Source organism: Gymnoscopelus braueri (genome assembly GCF_963280865.1).
Source record: "Gymnoscopelus braueri genome assembly, chromosome: 19".
Lineage (NCBI taxonomy): Eukaryota > Metazoa > Chordata > Actinopteri > Myctophiformes > Myctophidae > Gymnoscopelus > Gymnoscopelus braueri.
This window is the reverse complement of record NC_137621.1, coordinates 40,843,604-40,869,170: the sequence shown is the minus strand read 5'-3', so window position 1 is coordinate 40,869,170 and position 25,567 is coordinate 40,843,604. Positions and strand designations below refer to the sequence as shown.

The following is a 25,567-nucleotide window of genomic DNA, read 5'->3' as shown; positions in this document are numbered from 1 at the left end:
AGAACCTATTTTTTGTTTATTGTTTATGGAATAGTGTTTTACATAAATTGTTGGCTGCAATGATTTAAAAAAACAAATAAAGCAGTGGTCCATGCTGCCTGTGAACACTGGCATGAGTAACAAAAACATGAACAGACCCTCCTCCACACAACCCCCTACTTCCCTTCCCCAAGGGTCAGTCTACATTAAGTCCAGTGTCTTATGTTACAACATTTATATACATTCCCAATATTACATCCAACTGTGGGCTTCTATCCCAACTGTAGAAATTAGTCAATTTTGGGAGCATTAAAACTGAGTTGTGCCCCACTAGAGGGCTTGATCTCTGGTCATATGAAGTTTTCCCAATATATTATATATATAGATAATCATTCATAAAAGTTTGTAAAAATGATTAACATTAACAATATATCACTCAGAAAGATTAATGTGGAATCTTTCAGAGTGCTTTTTAAGCCTATTGTAAGCCTATTGGGTGTTTAAAGGTGTTTAAAACATATTTAACAATTTCATGGGAGGATTTGGCCAAATCCTTTATTATTAGTCTATTTACTATAAATGTAAAAGCTACAATTAGCACATTAAGCCAAAATGTCAGAATTATATCACCTCTTAGGAATCATGGGTCATTACTGGCGGCCATTTTGGATATTCCCTTTTTAAAAAGCATTTAATGGGTCCGAATTTTTGGGCGCCCCTTCTGAGATGGTGAGATACACGTTAAAGAATGTGTGTACCAAATTTGGTGCTTGTATCCGCCGCGTAACGAGTTGGCCAGCTTAATTCTCCCTACTGATAAGTGCATGTTGAAAATCTAATCTCCATATATGTGTATTTAGTTTATTTTGTGTCTGACATCAGTGCATGTTGATCTCCATATATGCGCATTTGACGGGTGGACTTTGACTCCATACAGTATTATGGGCATTTGGGGCCTCCCACCCACTAGGCAATTTTATAGGATAAAAGGCGGTTAGAGTAACTACCATTACTGAATTATTTGGATGACTACTTTTACTTCTACTTGAGTCATTATCATTTTAAAGTAATACTTTGTTTACTTGAGGACTTGAGGTTCTTGGCTACTCTACCCACCTCTGCAAAACATGATAAATGGGTAATATAGATAATAATTAATACGTTTGAAAGAGTTCTTCCATTGCATTTAATTTATTAGACAATTTCATTTGCAGTTCCACAGTTACAATTAAACCATTATGACAGTTAGCTGTGAGTGGCCATTCCTTCATTATGAGTCCATTTGGTTGCATTTGTACGTTCAGAGTTAAATCAACCTCTGCATCCCTATTCTGGGGGAACATTTACCAAAAGTAGCCGATCTACAAGCTCACTTGTGAGCTTGTAGATCGGCTACTTTTGGCAAAGAGATTTGGTGTAGAGATAGATTACGGTGTAGAAATGAGTGAGCGCCATGCAACAGTTCGTCCTACATGAACAGATTTGTTTGTCCTGGTGAGACACAGCCATCGTTGTGGTACTTCATAGCTAGTCCTCTCCTCGTCTGAGTCGTCAAAAGGAATATGCCAAGTGTTGTCTCCACTCTGTACTATGTTGTCATAACCAGGGATACTCTGAAACACACACACACACACACAGCAGGGAAGCAGAAATTGTGGACGTACAGTATGTGTGATAATATAGTCTCTGTTCTCTCCTATCTACTGTATACTCTACCTGAATTTGGACGTTCCTTCCCACTATGACCTATTCAGCTATTACCATATGTCCCCACAGCCATTTGAATGACAGTAAAGTGGCTAAATTTTTCGTTGTCTCCTACCTTCCGCTCCTCCCCTCCCCCCTCCTCTCCTCTCACCTCACCTGGAAGCAGACCTTCCTGTTGGGTGTGATGCATCCGTCCACCACCAGCTGATGTCCTCTCTGCCATTTGAAGAACAGGTGTCTGGAGCCTCCGTCTGGTATGCACGCCTTGTGGGCCTTCATCAGGTCGCTGCTCAAGAACCGACAGTGGTTCCCAGAATGCAACGCGGCATACAGGATCAAGGGGTCGTCCCCTGAACTGATAAAAGACAGTGATGGAGTGATGAGACGGGAGGCAAGTAGATGAATATATGCAGATTGAGATTATTTTAACATGTTTGGGGTCATTTTAACGTCTACTCGGGATTTGGTGTCACCAGAACCAAGGACGCGTATTTTTAATTAATCTAACATGGTTAAAATCGAGTTTGAAGTTACAATGGGTTTGTATAGGAAGGGGGGGGGGTGTCAAAATCCAGAGTAGACGTTAAAATGACCTAAAACATGTTTGAAAGTGAAATATCCCTTTAAGTACAGAGATAGGTGAGCAAGCCAAGAAGATAGATATATCTACTGAATGGGGGCTTATAGGGTTAACATTTGAATAAGGTTCACTGAGAGTTAAAATGGCTGTTAACGTCACTCTTTTACAGAGGGGACCAGTGGTTGTATCTATCTCAAACATTGGCACCGGGAAAGGAGTATGTAGTGGCCGTTTTTTATTTAATGTTGCCGACTATGGAATCACCAATGATCATATTGTATATTCTCAGAGGGACTTACACGTTGTTGGTGAAGAAGCAGTGTGCCTTCTGCTGGATAAGGCTCATATCGTGTTGGTCCCAGGACCTGGATGGCTCAAGCATGTGTTCCCTGCCCAGAACCAACACAACCTGACCCTGACGCTCCAACTCCGACACCACTGCTAACAGCTGGGGAACAGAGAGAGAGAGAGAGGTCACAGGTAGGGTAAAACAAATACATAAAGTAAAATGTGATAAGAGCATGTCATTTTGAGAATGAAAACACGCAAAGCCTATTTGAACAGGTCGTTCTATTCATGAATGAATCTTGAAAGGTCAAAGGCATTGTTTAGCTCTCTCTATCAGACCTGTGCTGTATATTTTTCTGTATTCACAGCACCAGCTGGTGGAAGTAACTTCTTAGGTATATAGGCTACTGCATTTCAATGTACTCTAGGACAATGTAATGAAAGTGTTTATGTTCATGTATTGCCAAAGCAGACACTATAGACTCTGTGCATAACTGTAGTCTCAGGTTTCCAGATGGTGGCATATCTGTCTCATGTTCCAGTTAATTTTTCCATTACTGTTTGTTTGGCTCGGCAGCATATTGGAACCGGAAACACATCTGACACCTACACAGTTCAAATTGGCTGCCGAGCCAATCAAATGAAGGTATGGGGAAATGAACCAGAACAGGAAACATGCGTGCCACCCTGTGGAAACATGGGACACACATAGACTATTATTATGAAAAAGGATTATGTAATCTCTTCGCCGCTCATCAGGCAGATGAATAGCTCGATATATTTATTAGACATAACTTTTTGTAACTAAAGAGCCACCTGGGTATGTGTCACAATGGTCAGGGCTCACATACTGAAATAAATGTAATGCTTACAGTATAAAACAAATGAATGGTCATTATTCTGCTTAAACGAAATGACAAGTCTAAAATGAAGGAAACACAGAAAACAGATAAAACTTTGGGCATTTCAATCTATAAGGCAAAAAAGTTGTTCAACTTCATTATGCTTACAAACATGGCTGCAAAATGTTAATAGTTTAAACTATTAGGGCAGCACCTCCGCGGCCCACTGGGAGGTGCTCTGAGGCCTATAATTGCTTTACCATGGGACTGTGACTGCAATGCTATCCATATGTCAAATCACCTTTTTTGTAGATCAGTAACCAGCCTATCTCTAATATACAGTGTGTGTGTATGTGGAACCTAATAGACGCCATCTATTAGCTTCCAATCACACTTCATGTATGTCTGTCTGTATGTCTGGCATTCTCACCGTCTCTGACTGCTTGCCTTTGGTTGTGATATTGGCCACATTCAGTCCATCTATGACCACGCTAAATGCGGGCTTCTGCTTCACAAAATCCTTGAACATATTAAACTCCTAGATAGAGAGACATACAGAGGGAGAGAGAGAGAATGATGGGAGGATGTGAAAACTATTAAAAGCCGCCTGACAAATTCTCAGATGTCAGAAGAAATCAGAACCCCTAATTAGAATGTGGAACAGTAGATTAAATTAATTAAATGAAAGTACCGCTTATGAATGGGAAGTCAATCAAATATGGTAGACACAGATCATATTGGCTCACACAATTTTCAAATGTTCCCGCTGAAACCCATCTCCCGCCTTCCACCCACCTTCAGTTTTGCTTTCGCTGTCGAAACCATATTAGTCAAAGCCTATCTAGCTCAATGCTTAGCAGTAATGAAAATTCTAAAATAGTTTTTAAATGTACTTTATTTAATATACGTATATTTTAATGTATTTTAATACTATTACTGCAGATTTAGTCCAAAAACTCTGTGTGTGTGTGTGTGTGTGTACCTCGGGTGTAGTCTTCTTGAAGACATCTTTTTCTTGGACAATGTTATTCATTACTACGTCTTTCAGTCGTTGGTACTCCTCAGTAGTAAGTTGAATGGACTCTAGCACAGACCCACAACTTCTGCACACGCCACTAAATCCACACAGAATGAAAATTAACTACAAAATTGTGCTCCTCTGAGCTGGGTTGTCTAGCCAGGACCCGCAAACTTTAGTCATAGCCACTTGGAATGGGATCTAAGAAATCAACTTGTACATCTTGATCACATGACCACAGAGATAATGTGTACCTATTTGTGTTAGTTTAGGACAAAATCTGTAGGAGTAGTAGCAAATGGCAGAAAATGTAATCTGGCACAAATGGCCGGGCCTACAGTATATGTTGCTTCATGATCCAAGGAATCCAGGGGAAAAGATATTGATTGTACGACCTACGGATCAAGATTTATAGGCCAAAACGTGAGTGGGCACACAAGAGTGTGTGTGTAACCATAGTTAATATGTTTCATATGCTAATACTGTGTATTGACAATATGTCTTAGGCCCCAAAGACACATTTTGCAAACAATATTTCCTTGGGATAATACACACAAACAGTGCAATGAAAGAGTGAACATAATGTTTTTACTTGGTGGTGATGGTGGGCCATCTTCCTTTCCATTTCTGCCCAGGAAGACTGGAGAGAAAAAATGAGAGAGACAGCAGGTGAAGAATAGTGTGAGAGATGGGGAGGGAGCGTTTATGAGAAATCATGCAAAGACCATTCAAGCATTACTACAACAGTGATGTGTGCAAGACAGAGAATTACACCCTTACATTTGGTTCCATTTATACACTCTAAATGTATCAATCTTAAATGAACTCTGTAGTTGAGTGAATCGTATGAGTTCTGCTTAGGCATTCACCTATAGGCTTACTCAGCAGTCGTACCTTTCAAACCAGGTTTTGATGGTGCTGACTAGTCTCTGCTGCGGATACACCTGGTTGTTTCTCATGTTGTGTAGAATGCCCAGAAGCCTCTCCTGCTGCTCAGACTGAGAAACACTCCCTGGTCCCTCACTCCCTTCCTGTTCCGCCTCCCTCAGTCCTCCCCTGAACAGCACATCCCAGGTGTCCTGGTGTGGACTGAATCCCTTGTTGATAAGCTCATCGTAAAGTGCCCAGGCCGTGGCTGAATCACTGTGCATAACGGCTGCGGTGATGACTTTGCTGTAGTTGCGAGGCGAGGGGTGGGAGACCTGTTGGGGTGTTGACATTGAAACTGGGAGCTGATAATGCACATATTTTGGGTTTCTCCCAAGTGTGCCATTTTGCTTCCCCAACTGCTGGGGTTCATATGGGACACAAATGCAGAGTCTGAGATCAAACGGTCAGATCAGATGCTGTCCGAGTTATGCCAGGGTAAACTTTTGTGTGACACACACAGACAGACACACATGTGATTCCGTGAATTATATATAGTACAGAATAAAAACAAGAATAGGAATATCATAATAAGATATCAGACGCAAGCGTTGCTGCTGTGGGATCTGCAACAGTGATTCCACGTATCAAGAGCGGTTGGAGGGGCCATTTTATATCCCTTTCCATTAGGAGACGGGTCGGTCAGTTCCAGTTCAACACATCAGAATCATGAAGCAATGTACCGCTCGTTAAAGTGTTTATTCATGTTTGATTGAGTATCAACTGGTACTATTTGTCAAAAACACTCCTGTCCGGTGATAATGTACTTAACGACACGTAGTTGATTGATATTAGATGCTACATCCCTCTTTCTTGGGACTGATAAAAATGTGCCTGTTTTTGGTTTGTTGAAATAGTAATGTCATGGATTATTTTCCACTGCATACCGGCACTGCAGGGTTTTGTGATGAGATTAGGAAGAGATTTTGGAGCTGTCCAAATCAAGGCAATTTGTCTAACAACGATGGGCTGAGTGGTGCGAGGGCGGAGCTTAGCGACAAATCTATTGGTTTGTTTGTTTGTTTGACTATGTTAATGTGTATGCTATGCTAAACAAGGTCTAAATACAGTGCTACAGTAATATTATGCAGTAGCAGTTGTATTTGTGGTATAATGCAATTTTTTTTGCATAAGTTTTACTTTTTACTCAGTCATATTATGTTGTCGTAATTTTCTGTGTCGCTGTATGTTTATAAAAACCATTTGACAGTTTTTTACGGTAAGTACGAGCAAGTTAACTGAGACCCTGCACCTGTGTAACTCTTTCACTCAAGTCCACACAATAGATGGAGACCAGCTCCAGTTTTATTTAGACGAGATTGCCTTTATTAGAGATTGCTCGAATCTCTAATAAAGTTAATAAAAGAAACTTGCAGAAGTATTAAAAAGTAAAAAAGACTGACAGGTTCAGAACTGTGATGAAATAGATACTGTCAGAAAGAGAAATTATTGAGATAAAGCTATAATAATAAGATGAACAGTCAGTCAACCTTGTTAATATTCTGCAGGATGTTGAGGGCCTCCCTCCACCTCTCTGTCTTGCTGAAGGACTTGATGAACAGTGAGGAGGCAGCTGTTTCCAGCGATGGAAAACGTGCGCACATCATCTCGTACACGTCTGACACCTCAGCGTCATGGCCGCCCTTCACACAGGCCATCAGGTAGCTCAGCAACAACTCGTAGGACAGAGTATCTGTCTCGTTGACAACAAACGTCAGCAGGGACCTAAAAGTTAAACGGGGAGGTCTGGAGAATTATCTGCAAAATGTTTTTCTGTAGTTTAGGGGCATTTCTTTGGATGCTCACAAAAGGAGATGAAAACGCGTATCTACGCACACATTAACACGTACCTTTACACATGACAGTACACACACACACAAATACACTTACGCACGCACGCACGCACGCACGCACGCACGCACGCACGCACGCACGCACGCACGCACGCACACACACACACACTCATCTCTGCTTACTTGGCAATATCCAGGTCTGTCCTGTATTTGAACAGTGATGACATCATCTGAACATCAAAGCCCTGAGGATTCGATGATGCCTTTTTCATCTCCCTCCAATCAGCATCAGCTAGAGGGCTGTCAGGAAGCAACTCCAGCCCTGGCAAATAAAAGAGAATTGGAGAATTGAACTTTCAATTTCGAAGTTGTCCCCCCGCCCCCTGTCGGCGGGGGAACAACAGCCTGCAACTCCAGCAAATTTCATGTGATCAAGATGAATCACTTTTTTTTAATATATTCTGTTCCAATTTACTATAACTGCCTTCTAAAGTTTGCAGGCCCTGGGTAGGCAACCTGACCTGGCGGAGACTATTTCTAGTTTTTTAATTTCATTTATTTATGTACAATGTAACATCCCGTAGTTTTGTGCATCAGAGTGGGTTGGGGCCCCCTCATCACTGCCATTATAAGATTTTAGACTAAAGTCCTCAAACGATGTAAAAGAGAGCAGTCTCAGTATTAAATATAGATGCAAAGTGACATTTTGGGGGTTCAACACAGACTGTTAGAAATTGAAATCAATATCTTCAAAACTAAATAAAATATCAACAAGCTGTACAGTATGTCAGTTTTGATAAGATTGGTCTTTAATGATTAATAGAAGATTTGTAGCAATCGGACCTACTCCACTAGAAAATCTAGTCAGGCGGACTTTAATGAGAAAAACTTGTAGAGTGAGGAATGAGGATAGGCTTTTATGTAAATCAGACTCGACATAGGAATTCAAAAAAAGAATTATGCCAATTCATTCCTCCCCACACACATTTCTGTGTTGTCACTGCTCTTGTATCCTACTGACACACCTACCAGTGAGGAGCCCCCACCCCCACACAGTTCTGAATAGCTGGTGCTGTTAATAGTTTTAGGGAGAGAAAGTAGTGGTGATCTCAGTGTGGCCACTGAGCTCTGTTTCCTACCATAGATGTCCAACTGCTCCTGGTTCATGCAAACCCAGGCTTCTGCTGAGTTCCGTCTCGTACCACAGGTGTCCTTGAACTGCATCTGGTTCATGCAGACCCAGGATTCTTCTGGGTTCTGTCTCGTACTACAGGTGTCCTTGTACAGTGTGGCTTCTTCTGCAGTCTGTCTCGTACCACAGCAGCCCCAGGCCCTCAGTAACTTCAGTAGATCCTTACGGAATGTCTCTCTAATGAAGATATACACGACAGGGTTCAGGCAGCACCTCAAGAAGGCCACACACTGGGTAACATCAGTGGCACAAAATAGGTTACTTTCCTGTTTGTAGTCCACGATTCCACCAATGTCCAGTGTGGCCAAAAGTAGAACCACATTGTAGGGCACCTGGCTGAGAAGAAAAACTGCCACCTCAACAAATGCTAACTTTTTCCCGAGTTTAAATACAGGAATGTTGAACCTGTATTTGTGTGCTGCTTTTGAAATGGTAAAGTAATAGAATCCCATGAACAGGAGCGGTATTGCGAAACCCAAGACTAACTGGCTCATCTGTATGCTGTATGCTGCATGAAGTGGTTCAGAGCTGCCAGTGTAGGGCGAGCAAGTCTGGTTGTTGATGGTGGTGTACATTATCTCTGGTGCAGAGAAGACAAGTGCCATGATCCAGATGACAACAGGTAACACCTGGCAGCCCGGGGACTTGAATAAATTGATTTTGAAACTGATTTTGACAAATTTAAACAGGATAGATTTATACATGCTGATGAAGGACATCCACAGTATGCTGCTGTAGAAGCTTACCTTGTAAATGGTGTACATGGCTTTGCATACCGCCTGGCCAAATTCCCAGTCTGATACAGAGTTGGCTGCCCAAAAGGGGAGACACATGGAAAAGAAAAGGTCTGCCAAGGACATGTTGAGTCCATACACCGCATATATCCTCCTCTTTTCGTTGTGGAATATACGAGAATATAAACAATACAGGATAGCAAGTATGTTCCCTGTGAGTCCCAGGGAGCAGATTATGTAACAGAAGGTGGGGATGAACCAGGATCGAAATTTGCAGTTAGAGGCTTTCACACATTCTGTGGTGTTCATGTCAGAATCCATAGAGTAATCACAATAGTCCTGAGTGGTTGCATTCTCCTGAGTGGTGGCATTCTCCTGAGTGGTGGAATTCTCCTCAGTGGTGGTATTCTCTTGAGATGAGCAGGTCTGGAGAATCAATGCAGATGTTTGACAAATTAGATATTGATTACTTTGTGGTTGAAAGCGATTTGCTTATACAATAGACAACAATATTTGGATCATTGACTACATAATGATAATACTTCCAAGTGTTGAAAGTATGTCTGTCGTCTTCCTCATAATTTGTTATCCTCCTTTTATCTTTTTGAGCCACGGACATGGAGCCCCTGACCGGCACGTACGTCATACTTTAGCCAAGTCGCATTCTCAAAAAGAACAGATCCAAAATCTAACAATGCATCGTGTTATTCTTTCGCATGTGACAACCAACCTCCTACTGTGGTGCTTGAATGGGATCCCTACGCAGCTTGACTGACAGTCATAGATGCAAATAGAGAGAGAGCTTATCTCTGTCAAAAACTGTGTTCATTGTAACACAGTAATGCATTGTTACTTGGATCAGTTATATGTAATAATATTACTGTTTTGGCAATTGTAATACCTTCCTATACTAATCGTTTACTTGGAAAAGATACAGTTTAATATTACAGTAATATATTAGCCTACTTTGTAACGCGTTACTGCCCAACACTGCTGGGGGGGGGTCACAGCCAGTGTTGCCAGATTCTATGAGAGAAATAAGCAACCAGGTCTAGGAAAACCAGACCAAAAGAAGCGACTATGGGCCACATGAGCACATATACATCAGCTATTTGAAAATAGCAGATCTACAAGCTCACAACGCGTCGCGATGCAACGCGTTGTGAGCTTGTAGATCGGCTATTTTCAAATAAAATCTTGCGGGGAAATTATAATAAGCAGATCTGGCAACCCTGGTCACAGCTATGTTAGGGACACAAACAGACTGAACAAGCTGGTGAAGAAGGCTGGCTCCGTCTTCTGTGCTAAAATGGACGGTGTGGAGGAGGTGTCGGAGGTGAGGACACTGAGGAAACTGGAAGCAATCATTGCAAACCCCTTCACTTCCTCAATGAGGAGATAGTTGGGCAAATGAGCAAGAGAGACAATGACAGAATCAACTTCCCCGGCGGAAGTATGATAGACTTGGTCTGTCCTTTTATGCCAATAGTAATGAGGTTATACAATGAGTCACACTGTCTCTCTGCTCGGTCAATAGACTAATAACATTAGACTAATAACTCTGGAGTAACACCATTCCGAGGACAATACCGTACGGATACTGACTCTGACGTTCTGCACGGATATTGTTATACCTGACTATTGATAAACCTGATACTGTGTATCTGGTGTCGTTCATTACTGATAGTGGAGGTTTGGTTGTTATTGTTGCTTTTTAATCATTTAGAGTTGACGGTTGTTTTTTACCCTTTTTTCGCCACAATTTAGTTGTTATGCCAATTAATTCCTCCCCCCACACATATCTGTTTGTTGTCACAGCTGTTGTACCCTACTGGCTCCCCTGCTAGTGTTGAGCCCCCACCGAGAGGATGCAGTGTCTCTGTCCCACTCCTCCCGCCCCAGCCTATAGGAGTACGTGCCGTGACAGATATCACCATCCCCGCCTGGCTTCCCTTCCCTGAACACGGGCCAATTGTGTTCATATAGACGCTCGACAAAGCCGGGTGGGCAAGTACTTTAAATTATCACTGTTCCACCCAAACACCTGTGATAGTCTTTTTTATTTTGTATTATTATTATTTTTTTTTTACTCCTAGCTATTGTCTCTACTACTCTTAGCTACAGTATTATGTACAGAATCTACAGATTAGCACGTAATCATAGGCATGATGAGAGTGGGTGGGTGTGTGTTACCTTAGCATTCAACGTCCATATCAGCAGCACCAACAGACACATTTGGAACTCTGAAAGTCAAACATTTAGAGACTGTATGATAATGTCTGATATACATAAATTCATAATCATAACTGGTAAGAATCAGCAGGCAAGTGATTGTCTGTCTAATCCTGTAATGTAATCCTCAGGTTGTTATCATAAGACACATTTGGGCTAATTGGAATAAAACATCTAATGTACACTCCAGTCCCTTCATATACCAAGAATTAGATGTGAAAGCTCCCAAAGGTATGTATTAGATTGCACATACACACAACAACAACACCCTAGCAATGGAAACTTTGGTAAGTTACTTGCCATTAACAGAGGTCATCTGGACTGAGTAATTGTGTCTCCCGACCAGAACAGAGGTAGTTGACAGACTTCTGCAGTCACTTCTGCACAGTAGATGAAGCTAGTTTTACTGTGTCAGTGGTTGAAAAAAGCAGACAGTCCTCACATCTTCTTTTCTCCTCAGCTCTATCATGCAACAGGAAGCCATGCAACAGGAAACCGTAGCTTCAACCCTTTAAAGGTCACACCCAAAAAATAAATCAGTGTGGTGTGGGTTATGGCTGATTTAGGCAGTCACACCTGGCCTGAGTCCAGACTTCAAAATACTACTAAACACCTACAATCTGGCTCCCCTTACCTCTTCGATCTCCTCAAACGTCATGTCCCCTCCCGCTCCCTCGGGTCTGGTGATGTAAAACTCCTTGAGGTCCCCAAGACCAAGTACCGTATCTGGGGTGATACTGTACCTTGCTGCCCCTAACCCTAACCCTGTGGAATGCACTCCCCAAAACTCTCAGAGATGCCCCCACCCTCTAAACCTTTCCCCAGCTAACTCCGCCCCCCCCCCCCCCCTTTTTTCTTCTTCATTCCACTGTTTCTATTGATTTTATTCCTTAGTCTAAAGCTCCTTACACACTGGGGGCGATTTTTTCATGCGAATAATACTTTTTTTTAAAAAACCTTATAAAGTCCAAGCTTCCACGGAGCGAAAAAGCGAAGCGAAAAAGCGTCTTTTATTTATTCGGAACGAGTCCGAATTTTGCGTATATTCGCATAATCGCCGGTGTGTAATGACAAGCCTTTTCTTAGTGTTTTTTTCCCCCAATAAAGTTTTTCTTTGTTTTTTTCTCATGCCCCCCATGTAAAGTGTCTTTTGAGATATTATAAACTAATTGGGTGTGACTACACGTGCCTGCAGTCACAACCAGCTCAGAGCCCAATTAGTTTGTACTCAGGCCAGGTGTGACTGCCTAAATCAGCCCCCCCCCCACACACACACACACACACACACACACTTACTTGCTGGGTGCCTGATTTTGAGTGAGTGTGATTTACTGATTTGTATCTTATGTATGAGTAAGCAGACACATGTGATTATATGGGCACATTTCTTAATAATGATTACTCAATCGGACAATCTGGTACACTTCCCCTTCTTGAGATTCTAATTCCCTTTTCTGTGGAATTTCTTGACCTCCGACTTCCCAGTAACTGACAGCATTGACGCGTCATCATAGGTCACCATGTCGTTAATGCACTGTTCCGTGGAATAAAAAAAATAATCTTAGAAACATTACTAAATGCATGGTCAGGGACCACGTATGCAATACCTTCACGGACCACCAGTGGTCCACAGACCACCTGAAAGAAAACCCCTGATATAGATAATAAAATAATTCTTCCATTGTATTTAATTTATTAGACAATTTCATTTGCCGTATCACACTTACAATTAAACCATATGACAGTTTGCTGTTATTGGATTGCTTCATTATGGGTCAATTTGGTTGCATTAGTGGAGTTAAATCAACCACTTGAACCTCCTCATCCCTATTCTAGGGGAACATTTACCAAAAGTGGCGAAGAGATATGAACAGTTCGTCCCACATGAACGGTTTTGTTTGTCTTGGTGAGACACAGCCATCGGTGTGGTACTCTGGGACTGCTAGTCCTCTCCTCGTCTGAGTCGTCAAAAGGAATATGCCAAGTGTTGTCTCCACTCTGTACTATGGTGTCATAAACAGGGATACTCTGAAACACACACACACACACACACACACAGCAGGGTAGCAGAAATTGTGGACGCACTGTAAGTGATAATATATATTATTGTATATATAATGTCTCTGTTCTCTCCTATCTATACTCTACCTGAAATTTGACTTCCCACTATGACCTATTAACCAATTACCATATGTCCCCACAGCCATTTGAATGACAGTAAACTGGCTCCATTTTTCGTTGTCTCCTACCTTCCGCTCCTCCCCTCCCCTCCCCTCCCCTCCCCTCCTCTCCTCTCCTCTCCTCTCCTCTCCTCTCCTCTCCTCTCCTCTCCTCTCCTCTCCTCTCCTCTCACCTGGAAACAGACACTCCTGTTGGGTGTGATGCATCCGTCCACCAACAGCTGATGTCCTCTCTGCCATTTGAAGAACAGGTGTCTGGAGCCTCTGTCTGGTATGCACGCCTTGTGGTGCTTCATCAGGTCGCTGCTCAAGAACCGACAGTGGTTCCCAGAATGCAACGCGGCATACAGGAGGAAGGGGTCGTCCTCTGAACTGATAAAAGACGGATGATGGAGTGATGAGACAGGCAGGCGGATGGAGAGGCAAGTAGATGAATGGATGCAGATTGAGGTTAGAAAGAGATAGGTAGGTGAGCAAGAAGATAGATATATCTGAATGGGGCTTATAGGGTTAAAATTAGGATACGTTCAGAGTACTGTAGGTTAAGAGTTGAAATGGCTGTTAAAATCACTCTTCAGTGTTTCTGACTGCTGACTGGTCACTGGTGATAACGCTGAATTGACATTGATAACGTTTCAGGAGTGAGGATGTTTCCTAAAACAGAGGGACCAGTGGTTGTATCCATCTAAAACATTGCAACCGGGAAAGGAGTATGTAGTGGCCATTTTTTATTTAATGTTGCCGACTATGGAATCACCAATGATCATAATGTGTCTATATTCTCAGAGGGACTTACAAGTTGTCGGTGAAGAAGCAGTGTGCCTTCTGCTGGATAAGCCACATGGATGGCTCAAGCATGTGTTCCCTGCCCAGAACCAACACCACCTGACCCTGACGCTCCAACTCCGACACCACTGCTAACAGCTGGGGAACAGAGAGAGAGAGAGGTCACAGGTAGGGTAAAACAAATACATAAAGTAAAATGTGATAAGAGCATGTAAAGCATTTTGAGAATGAAAACACACAAAGCCTAATTGAACAGAACATTCTATTCAGGAATGAATCTCCATATAACCGTTTAATGCAAAAACATGATTTTGGGGGGTATCAATCCTCTCAAAATGAAATACAAGTGATCTCAGGAGTGACATGACAATATAATTGTGCCGTTACATTTGTGGGAGGGGCCTATTTCTTTAGTGGGAGGGGCCTATTTCTTAAAATCAAAATGGCACGTATCACGAACGCGGGATGCGATCGGCACCAAATTCGAATCGCACGTCGCACGGTATTCCTCCCGGTGTATTCCTCAAGTCCCGGCGGCCACGACCACACTTTGCAATTTCCCAGAATTGCGAATATTCTAGTTATAATAGCTATCTAGCTCGATGCTTAGCAGCACATTTGAGCTTGTTAAAAGCATAATTTTATTAAGACCAAATTCTTTCAGCAAAATCTAAATATGTAAAACAAAACGTAAATGTCTCAATGAAGAAATCTACTGTATTTATATATACTTTTTGTTAATAGTTTAAACTATTAGGGCAGCACCTCTCTGAGGCCCATACCTGCTTTACCATGGGACTGTGAACGACTGCAATGCTATCCATACGTCAAATCACTTTTTTTTTGTAGATCAGTAACGAGCCTATCTCTAATATACAGTATGTGTGTATGTGGAACCTAATAGACGCCATCTATTAGCTTCCAATCACACGCATGTACTGTATGTCTGTCTGTATGTCTGGCATTCTCACCGTCTCTGACTGCTTGCCTTTGGTTGTGATATTGGCCACATTCAGTCCATCTATGACCACGCTAAATGCCGGCTTCTGCTTCACAAAATCCTTGAACATATTAAACTCCTAGAGAGAGAGAGAATGATGGGAGGATGTGAAAACTATTAAAAGCAGCCTGACAAATTCTCAGATGTCAGAAGAAATCAGAACCCCTAATTATAATAGGGTAGATTCAATGAATTAAATGAAAGTACCTTTTACGAATGAGAAGTCAATCAAATTTGGTAGACAGACTATTGGTTCACACCATTTTCAAATGTTCCTGAAACCGATCTCCCGCCTTCCCCCCACTTTTTGTTTTTGCTTTTGCTGTCATGTAAATAAGAACTACTGGAAACCTAATTAGTCAAAGCCTATCTAGCTCGATGCTTAGCAGAAATGAAAATTAGAAAATATTTTTTTAAATATACTTTAATACACGTATATTTTAATGAATGGAAATGACAAACAGATCAGTTTCCTGTCACAACTTTTGCGAGGCCCTTGTGGTACAAGAGTACTTGTCTGGCTTGAGAGACTACAAATTAGGGTAACATAGGAAAGCTTATGTGAGTATTATTACAGTGGCAATTCTGATTCCGATGTTTTCAAGCCTGCTGGATCGCATTTTATTATATTTCACTGCACACACATATCAGTAATATTTGCACACACACACACACACACACACACACACACACACACACACACACACACACACACACACACACACACACACAACGGCCATGCCCATTTCCGTCTGACTAGATTTTCCACCATTTTGCATTTTGTCCAAAACCTGCGTGTGCGTGCACGTGCTGTGCCGTGCGTGTGTGTACCTCGGGTGTAGTCTTCTTGAAGACATCCTTTCCTTGGAGGATGTTAGTCATTACTACGTCTTTCAGTCGTTGGTACTCCTCAGTAGTAAGTTGAATGGACTCTAGCACAGACCCACAAAAACTGCACACACCCCTAAATCCACACAGAATGAAAATGAACAAATACATGAGAACAGCTTGATGTATGAAATCAAATACAGATGCACATAAACATACAACCATGGAGAAAACATAGGTGACATACTGTACAGTCACACACACACACACACACACACACACACACACACACACACACACACACACACACACACACACACACACACACACACACAAAAGCATGTGCGTGTACCCATTAGTTAGAATGTTTCATAATACTGTGTATCGACAATATGTCTTAGGCCCCAAAGACATATTTTGCAAACAATATATTTCCTTGGGATAATACACACAAACAGTGCAGTGAAAGAGTGAACATAATGTTTTTACTTGGTGGTGATGGGGGGCCATCTTCCTTTCCATTTCTGCCCAGGAAGACTGAAGAGAGAAAATGAGAGAGACAGCAGGTAAAGAATAGTGTTGGAGATGGGGAGGGAGGGTTTATGAGAAATCATGCAAAGTTCATTCAAGCATTACAACAACAGTGATGTGTGCAAGACAGAGAATTACACCCTACATTTGGTTCCATTTATACACTCTGAGTTAAATGAACACTGGTTGAGTGAATCGTATGAGTTCTGCTTGGGCATTCACCTATAGGCTTACTCAGCAGTCGTACCTTTCAAACCAGGTTTTGATGGTGCTGACTAGTCTCTGTTGCGGATACACCTGGTTGTTTCTCATGTTGTGTAGAATGCCCAGAAGCCTCTCCTGCTGCTCAGACTGAGAAACACTCCCTGGTCCCTCACTCCCTTCCTGTTCCGCCTCCCTCAGTCCTCCCCTGAACAGCACATCCCAGGTGTCCTGGTGTGGACTGATTCCCTTGTTGGTAAGCTCATCGTAAAGTGCCCAGGCCGTGGCTGAATCACCATGTATAACGGCTCCGGTGATGACTTCGCTGTAGTTGCAAGGCGAGGGGAGGGAGACCTGTTGGGGTGTTGACATTGAAACTGGGAGCTGATAATGCACATATTTAGTTTCTCCCAAGTGTGCATTTTGCTTCCCCAACCGGATTCAACCAAAGGCTTCCTGGTGAGGGAAGCAAAATGATTGCCAAAAAACTGGTTGTAAACGGAGCTCGCACATCAAATGGTATCAAAGTAGACAGAGGGAAGGTAGTGCCCAGGATTACATAGACAATTGGCATTTGGCACTGGGTGTAAAAAATGGGGTTACAAAATCGTGGGATAAAGATTTAGGAAGAAAAAAAAATGGTATCAAAGTAGGTCTCTAAGGTATGTGTATTTCAAGTCCATGCAAAGGTATCGTTTTTTTTTACCATACAGTGACTAGTTAGGATGCCTTTTGAGCAGTCAAATGAGAGAATGACCATGTAAGTCTGTTTTATTTATAATGCTGTACAGCTCGTATATGATGTTGCACAGCCTGTAGAGTGTTTTGCTTACACCTGTTTTGCTTACACCTGTTGTCAGTTGTTAATTTAGTCTTACAAGATGCGGTTATGTTGTTAATAGACTGATCGCAATAGCAATTGTCCAATGCTAGCTTAACAACCGTTGCTAACCACCATTATGTTAGACAACGCTCCTATACATATATGGCAGTCAATGGAATCTACCACACACATAGACATCAACTAGCAACACTAGGACGGCACATGGGAACGATGCAAGTCGTTCCATTTATGCTGGCTATGCGAAGCTCTGCCAATCAGTTACGCCGACAGGTCTGGTCAGCCAATCAGGGGCTTAGCGGCACAAACGTGACGTGACGCAAATCCGTGAAGCCGATGTACCGCTCGTTAAAATTTGTATTCATGTTTGTGTATTAATTAACCGGTACTATTTGTCTTACCGTGCGGTACACAAACACTCCTGTCCAGTGATAATGTACTTAACGACATGTAATTGATTGATATTAGATGCTAGATCCCTCTTTCTTGAGACTGATACAAATGTGCCTGTATTTGGTTTGTTGAAATAGTAATGACATGGACATTTTTCCACTGCATACTGCAGTTTTTTTTTACGAGATTAGGAAGAGATTTTGTAGTTCTGACTCCAGAAATCATTGATTATTTTATGTGGAAAAACCTTGATATTCCAATGCAAGTCAATGGCAGAGTTGTCCATTTCAAGGCAATTTGTCTAACATCGATGGGCGGAGGCCGGAGGGCGGACCTTAGCGTATGCTATATGCTAAACAAAGTCTAAATACAGTGCTACAGTAATATTATGCAGTATTAGTTGTATTTGTGGTATAATGCTTCATGTTGTTTTACTTTTGTATGTTTATAGAAACCATTTTGACTGTTCAAACTTGTACGGTAATAAAGTGCAGACCCTGCACCTTTGCAACTCTTTCACTCAAGTCCACAATAGATGGAGCCCAGCTCCAGTTGTATTTAGACGAGATTGCCACAGCTCAAATCTCTAATAAAGTTAAATAAATGCATCACTTTGAATTAATTTGGAAAATTACAATTGCATTTCAAGATAAATATATAAATAATATAAAATATCATATCACTTTTGTGATATGATATTTTGGGCATATCGGCCAGGGCTACTGTATATCAAAGTATAGTTCAAACATCACGATGATAATTATCAACCACACTGGTGACACATGGAGGGATGTGTGTGTGTGGACAAGAAAGAGGGAGTGAGGAGCAATAGACTGACAGGTTGAGAACTGTGATGAAATGGATACTGTCAGAAAGAGAAATTATTGAGATAAAGTTATAATAATAAGATGAACAGTCAGTCAACCTTGTAAATATTCTGCAGGATGTTGAGGGCCTCCCTCCACCTCTCTGTCTTGCTGAAGGACTTGATGAACAGGGAGGAGGCAGCTGTTTCCAGCGACGGAAAACGTGCGCACATCATCTCGTACACGTCTGACACCTCAGCGTCATGGCCGCCCTTCACACAGGCCATCAGGTAGCTCAGCAACAACTCATAGGACAGAGTATCTGTCTCGTTGACAACAAATGTCAGCAGGGACCTAAAAGTTAAACAGAGAGGTCTGGAGAATTATCTGCAAAATGTTTTTCTGTAGTTTAGGGGCATTTGTTTGGATGCTCACAAAAGGAGATGAAAACACTTATCTACGCACACATTAACACACACACACACACACACACACACACACACACACACACACACACACACACACACACACACACACACACACACACACACACACACACACACACACACACACACACACATATTCATCTCTGCTTACTTGGCAATATCTATGTCTGCCCTGTATTTGAACAGTGATGACATCATCTGAACATCAAAGCCCTGAGGATTAGATGATGCCTCTTTCATCTCCCTCCAATCAGCATCAACTAGAGGGCAGACAGGAAGCATCTCCGGCCCTGGCAAATAAAAGACAATTAGAGAATTTTCAATTTCAAAAGGTTGCCCCTCCATCCGATTTGAGGGATGTTTATGTTCATATTCCATCCTGATTGGCAAATTCCAAACATTGCTGGCCAACAATAACCTACCTCACCTGGTGGAGACCTGTGCTACGAGGAGCACTTTTTCTAGTTTTGTGTAGTTTTGTTCATCAGAGTTGGTTGGGGCCCCGTCATCACTGCCATTATAAAGTCCTCAAACAACGTAAAAGTGAGCTGTCTCAGTATTAAACAAGATGCAAAGCGGCATTTTGAGGGTTCAAGCCAATACGGACTGTTAGAAATTGAAAGCTTGGTCAATAAGGATAATTCCTTTAACAGGTCCGTTAATGCGGTCCTGTTTCCAATGAGGGCATGTGAGCAATTACGGGGGGGTTAAGAGTCTTGCTCAGGGACAATTTTCATTTCATCGACACATTTGCTGGCATGGCCTGGAATCGTACCTGGGGGAACCAGGGCCTCTGGCTCCCTAGGCGGGCTCACTAACCACTCAGCTATGGCCGCCCCCTTATAATTACTTAAAACTAAATAAAATATCAACAAGCTGTAGTGTACAGTATGTCAGTTTTGATAAGGTTGGTCCAATATTGATTAATAGAAGATTTGGTATCAATCAGATTTACAGTACCGAAAATGGCTAGTCAGATGGAATTTAGTAGTTAATGAGGCAAACTTGTAGTCAGAGTGAGGATAGATGATGTCTGTAGAACATTTTATGTAAATCTGACTCGACGTAGGCATTCAAAGTTCAACTTTTTTACCTTTAATTATGGCGCCCCAACAGGCAGATTTCTGTCATATTAGTTGTGCAAGTAATGCACATAACTTCCAATCATGTATCTGTCATTTACCCTCTCATGAAATGTGCAAAACTGTGGCAGAAGGAGAAAGAACTAAAATACAAAGTGTAGGTTCGGGCCTTTAACCACATGAAACCTATTGGACAACCTGGGCATGTCATAATATGCAAGCTTTCGGGAACGTTGTGAACATTCAACGAAAATAGCAGATCTACTAGCACACAACGCTTCGCATTGAACCACACTGTGAGCTTGTAGGGGATTATTATAAAAGTCTACATGAATCGATTAGTCCGATTCACCACTTAACCCTGTATTATATTTCGATGTACAATGGTGGCATATACAAAAAGTAGTGAAACTAGCCGATCTATAAGCTCACAACACGTCCCATCGCAATTCGTTGTAAGCTTGTAGATCTATTATCGGTCAATTGTCGTAATTGAGGCAAAAGTTTTAAATAATCATGATATTGATTTGAAGGCACATCACCAAGCCCCTGTTTGTGTAATACAGTTCTGAATAGTTGGTGCTGTTAATAGTTTTAGGGTGAGAAAATAGTGGTGAGCTCAGTGTGGCTAGCTCTGTTTCCTACCATAGATGACCAACTGCTCCTGGTTCATGCAGACCCTGGCCTCTGCTGCATTCTGTCTCGTACCACAGGTGTCCTTGTCCTCCATCTGGTTCATTAAGTCCAATGTAGGTAGAGGGGACATACCACAGCAACCCCAGGCCCTCAGTAACTTCAGCAGATCCTTACGGAATGTCTCTCTAATGAAGAGATACACGACAGGGTTCAGGCAGCACCTCAAGAAGGCCACACACTGGGTAACATCAGTGGCACAAAATAGGTTGCTTTCCTGTTTGTAGTCCACGATTCCACCAATGTGGCCAAAAAGTTGAACCACATTGTAGGGCACCTGGCTGAGAAGAAAAACTGCCACCTCAACAAATGCAAACTTTTTAAATAAAGGAATCTTGAACCTGTATTTGTGTGCTGCTTTTGAAATGGTAAAGTAATAGAAGCACATGAACAGGTGCGGTATGGCAAAACCCAAGACTAACTGGCTCATCTGTATGCTGTATGCTGCATGAAGTGGTTTAGAGCTGCCAGTGTAGGGCGAGCAAGTCTGGTTGTTGATGGTGGTGTACATTATCTCTGGTGCAGAGAAGACAAGTGCCATGATCCAGATGACAACAGGTGACGACACCTTGCAGCACAGGGACTTGTAGGATTCATAGTGATAGTGACTGATAACGCCACATTTGACCATGCTGATGAAGGACATCCACAGCATGCTGCTATAGAAGCTTACCTTGTAAATGGTTTGCATGGCTATGCATACCTCCTGGCCAAGTGCCCAGTCTGATATGGAGTTGGCTGCCCAAAGGGGGAGACACATGGAAAAGAAAAGGTCTGCCAAGAACATGTTGAGTAGATAGATAGATAGATCCTTGTGGAATATATGGTATATACAATGCATGATAGCAAGTATGTTCCCTGTGAGTCCCAGGAAGCAGATTATGTAACAGAAGGTGGGGATGAACCAGGATCGAAATCTGCAATTGGAGGCTTTCACACATTGCGTGGTGTTCATGTCACAATCCATAATGGTTTCAGAGTAATCAAAATAGACCTCAATGGTGGTATTCTTCTTCTCAGTGGTATTTTTCTCAGTGTTGGCATTCTTCTGAGTGCTGGCATTCTCCTGAGTGGTGGCATTCTCCTCAGTGGTGGCATTCTCCTGGGTGGTGGCATTCTTCTGAGTGTTGGCATTCTCCTGAGTGGTGGCATTCTCCTCAGTGGTGGCATTCTCCTGGGTGGTGGCATTCTTCTGAGTGTTGGCATTCTCCTGAGTGGTGGCCTGAGGGGTGGGATTCTCCTGAGTGGTGGTATTCCCTTGGGTTGAGCTGGTCTGGAGAATCAATGCACATTTTTCAACAAATTAGATATTGAATACCTCATGGTTGAAAGCGATTTGCTTTTACAATGGACAACAATATCTGTATAATATAATATATAATATCGGTTTGACTAACAGAAAAATAATGATCATTTCTAAATGTTGAAAGTATTCTCAGAATTAGCTATCCTCCATATCTATTATTTTATCGCATACGACAACCAACCTCCTACTATGCTTGAATGGGATCTCTACGCAGCTGGACTGTCATAGACAAACGATGCAAAGACAGATTCAACGGAAGCGGTAGTACGATAGACTTGGTCTGTCATTTGTGCCAGTAGCTATGAGGTTATACAATGAGGTACACGGCCTCTCTGCTTGGTCAATAGACTAATAACTCTGGAGTAACACCATTCCGAGGACAATACCGTACGGATACTGACTCTGACGTTCTGCACGGATATAGTATTGTACTATACTGTGTATATCAGGTGTAGTGTTGTTCATTGCCGATAGTGTTTTTTTTGCAGGTGAGATTGACCTGCAATTTAAAATATAACATCAGAAATTAATTCTACGCTTATGAAAACCCTAAAAAATAGGTATACACATCATTTTAGGACAAGCGGGTCAAAAGTAACGTTTTCGGCCCGGATCACTGGCGTAGTCGGTCCGGGCACCTATAGGCTCTAATATAGCCTGACAGCGCATCGTGGGTTCGAGTCCCGTTCCCGACGACCTTTGCTGCGTGTCTCTCCCCGTCTCTCTCTCCCTATTTCCTGTCCATCTTCACTTAAAATCTATCAAAAAGGCAGCAAAGCCAAAAAACTTTTTTTTCCCGCCTAGCATTCAGTGGCCATATTGGATTATGCTATTTTGCCCAAATGGCAACTTTGGGCAAACACGGCAAAATTGTTCTAGGACAACATATGATCAAAAAACGATAAAAAAAAACATAATACGAAACAACTATTTCGGTTTTTGAAATTTATATATCCAGTTATTTTTAATCCTTTTCCTCCCCAATGTAGTCATTATGCCAATTGATTCCTCCCCAAACCAATATCAGTGCTGTTGTACCCTACTGGCTCACCTGCTAGTGATGAGCCCCCACCGGAAGGATGCAGCGCCTCTGTCCCACTCCCCCACACTTCCTGCTGACAGGTGCTGCCCAGCCCGTAGGGCATGTGCATTGACAAATATCACCCTCCCCGCCCGGCTTCCCTCCCCCAAACATGGGCCAGTTGTGTTCGTATAGACGCTTGACAAAGCCGGATATATCGCAGTGGATTTGAATCCCTAGACTCTGCGGTGGTGGGCAGGTTCTTTGCCACCCATGCGCCGGCTGATAGTATTTTTTATGTTGTTTCTTCTTTTTTTGTAATCATATGCATGATGCAAGAGTGTGGGTGGTTGTTACCTTAACATTCAAGGTCCATATCAGCAGCACCAACAGACAGATTTGAAACTCTGAAAGTCAAACATTTAGAGACTGTATGATAATGTCTGATATACATATTCATCATAACAAGAATCAGCAGGGAAGTGGTTTTCTGTCTAATCCTGTAATGTAGTCCTCAGGTTGGGTTATCATAGGACACATTTGGGCTAAATGGAATAAAACTTGAAAACGTCTAATGTGCACTCCAGTCCCTTCATATACCAAGAATTAGATGTAAAAGCTCCCAAAGGTATGTATTAGATTGCACATACACAACATCTAATGTGCACTCCAGTCCCTTCATATACCAAGAATTAGATGTGAAAGCTCCCAAAGGTATATATTAGATTGCACATACACACAACAACACCCTAGCAATGGAAACTTTGGTAAGTTACTTGCCATTAACAGAGGTCATCTGGACTGAGTAATTTTGTCTCCCGACCAGAACAGAGGTAGTTGACAGACTTCTGCAGTCACTTCTGCACAGTAGATGAAGCTGAAGACAGATTTACTGTCTGTGGTTGAAAAAAGCTGACAGTTCTCACACCACCTTTTCTCTTCAGCTCTATCATGTGACAGGAAGCCATAGTTTCATCTCTATCATATAACAGGAAACCGTAGCATCAGTATTCACTCATCACTATTGTACGCGCTTAGACCGTGCTCCCTCCTGCATTTACCCATCACCAACAACATAAAACATAATGTACATAGGCCTACTGTAAAGCACATACATTCTGATGTATGCATTGTGTATATTATCGGTCCCAGAGAAGGTGTAACTGTGTGTGTGTGTGTGTGTGTGTGTGTGTGTGTGTGTGTGTGTGTGTGTGTGTGTGTGTGTGTGTGTGTGTGTGTGTGTGTGTGTGTGTGTGTGTGTGTGTGTGTGTGTGTGCGTGCACGCTTCTTAGATCTTTGTTTTTCTTTGCCTCCGCCCTGTTTCTACATTTTATAAGACCGTGCACATACACTCACCCATCCATCAGCTGTAACACTGATCACACTGACACACACCTTGTAGCTTTCGTTATGTTTTGCGTAATTTATGGAAAAAAAACATTTGCCACAAATTATACGTAGCCTGCGAGTTAGTTCTGGCAGCATATACTCGAGAGAGATTCTATGGTGCTGTTTACAGCATCATGCAGACCCATACAGTACGTCATACTCTGACGTGGCAGTCAGCTGTCCAATCGGGCGGGTTATTTAAGCTCACCTTCATCTGTGTTCTGTCTGCTTAGTGTTTCATAGGTGTTGTCATGCAGCGTTTACTCCCACCACCACCCCAGCACCACCAGTGGGCTCTGCTTTGGTTCTGTTCCCCATGGGGGGTTGTTATGTATATATATCTCCCTGCTCTTAAAGGTTAATGATGGTTGTCTTAATTATGCTGAGCAGGGAGAAAAATGTAGCAGAGCCTGAACGCCAAAATAAAATATATTACATCCACTCTCGTATTCTCATTCTATAATATTGTTTCATATATTTGGTCTGTAATATTGGTTCAATCTATTCGTGAGTTATCTGACAGAACTAATGAGCTGGGTCGTGATACAAGTCATGAGAAATGTATTTATAAAACACCTAGAAACAATTCTCATTGACCAAAGTACTATATGAATACAGAAATCATCTATGGAACACGTTATGCCATGTCTCTCTATTTGGTACATTATTTATGTAAATGTGAATCCATGATTTTCAAGTTTCTGTTATTTTCTTGAATTGAAATCTGAATGAATGTTACTGTAAGACATGCATGCACGTACACACACACACA

General features: G+C 42.1%; 2 protein-coding genes across 4 annotated transcripts; both read right to left on the bottom strand.

Annotated features, from left to right (window-relative positions):
* Positions 1 to 1,265: 1,265 nt before the first annotated feature.
* Positions 1,266 to 11,733, bottom strand: LOC308075161 (mitochondrial ribonuclease P catalytic subunit-like). 3 transcript variants are annotated; one of them, XM_080414827.1, is made up of 13 exons: positions 11,593 to 11,733; positions 11,254 to 11,303; positions 9,073 to 9,486; positions 8,274 to 8,955; positions 7,318 to 7,456; positions 6,832 to 7,066; positions 5,309 to 5,616; positions 5,007 to 5,054; positions 4,379 to 4,511; positions 3,827 to 3,934; positions 2,566 to 2,714; positions 1,843 to 2,041; positions 1,266 to 1,592 (listed from the first exon to the last, which is right to left on the bottom strand). In XM_080414827.1, exons 1-13 carry the CDS (start codon positions 11,606 to 11,608, stop codon positions 1,407 to 1,409), a joined length of 2,667 nt encoding a protein of 888 aa, XP_080270953.1. In that variant the 5' UTR covers positions 11,609 to 11,733; the 3' UTR covers positions 1,266 to 1,406. The 3 variants fall into 3 exon arrangements, with proteins under 3 accessions (XP_080270953.1, XP_080270951.1, XP_080270952.1); XM_080414825.1 differs by having other exon boundaries at positions 8,274 to 9,486; XM_080414826.1 differs by having other exon boundaries at positions 8,274 to 9,468.
* LOC308074800 (uncharacterized protein) lies at positions 11,705 to 24,374 on the bottom strand (the record flags this gene model as incomplete). The annotated part of the gene is made up of 13 exons (XM_080414300.1): positions 11,705 to 11,801; positions 13,141 to 13,320; positions 13,646 to 13,844; positions 14,269 to 14,396; positions 15,230 to 15,337; positions 16,090 to 16,222; positions 16,576 to 16,623; positions 16,865 to 17,172; positions 18,978 to 19,233; positions 19,456 to 19,594; positions 21,032 to 22,352; positions 23,764 to 23,813; positions 24,335 to 24,374. 13 exons carry the CDS (start codon positions 24,372 to 24,374, stop codon positions 11,796 to 11,798), a joined length of 2,916 nt encoding a protein of 971 aa, XP_080270426.1. The 3' UTR covers positions 11,705 to 11,795.
* Between the last annotated feature and the right edge of the window lie 1,193 nt (positions 24,375 to 25,567).

Bases quoted from the DNA above. Each gene is read 5' to 3' on its own strand.
- LOC308075161 (XM_080414825.1), bottom strand. The intron at 7,457-8,273 runs GTAGGAAACAGA...TTTATTTGCCAG, and splicing joins GGAGCAGTTGGACATCTATG to GGCTGGAGTTGCTTCCTGAC. The intron at 1,593-1,842 runs GTGAGGTGAGAG...TGTGTGTTTCAG, and splicing joins ACAGGAAGGTCTGCTTCCAG to AGTATCCCTGGTTATGACAA.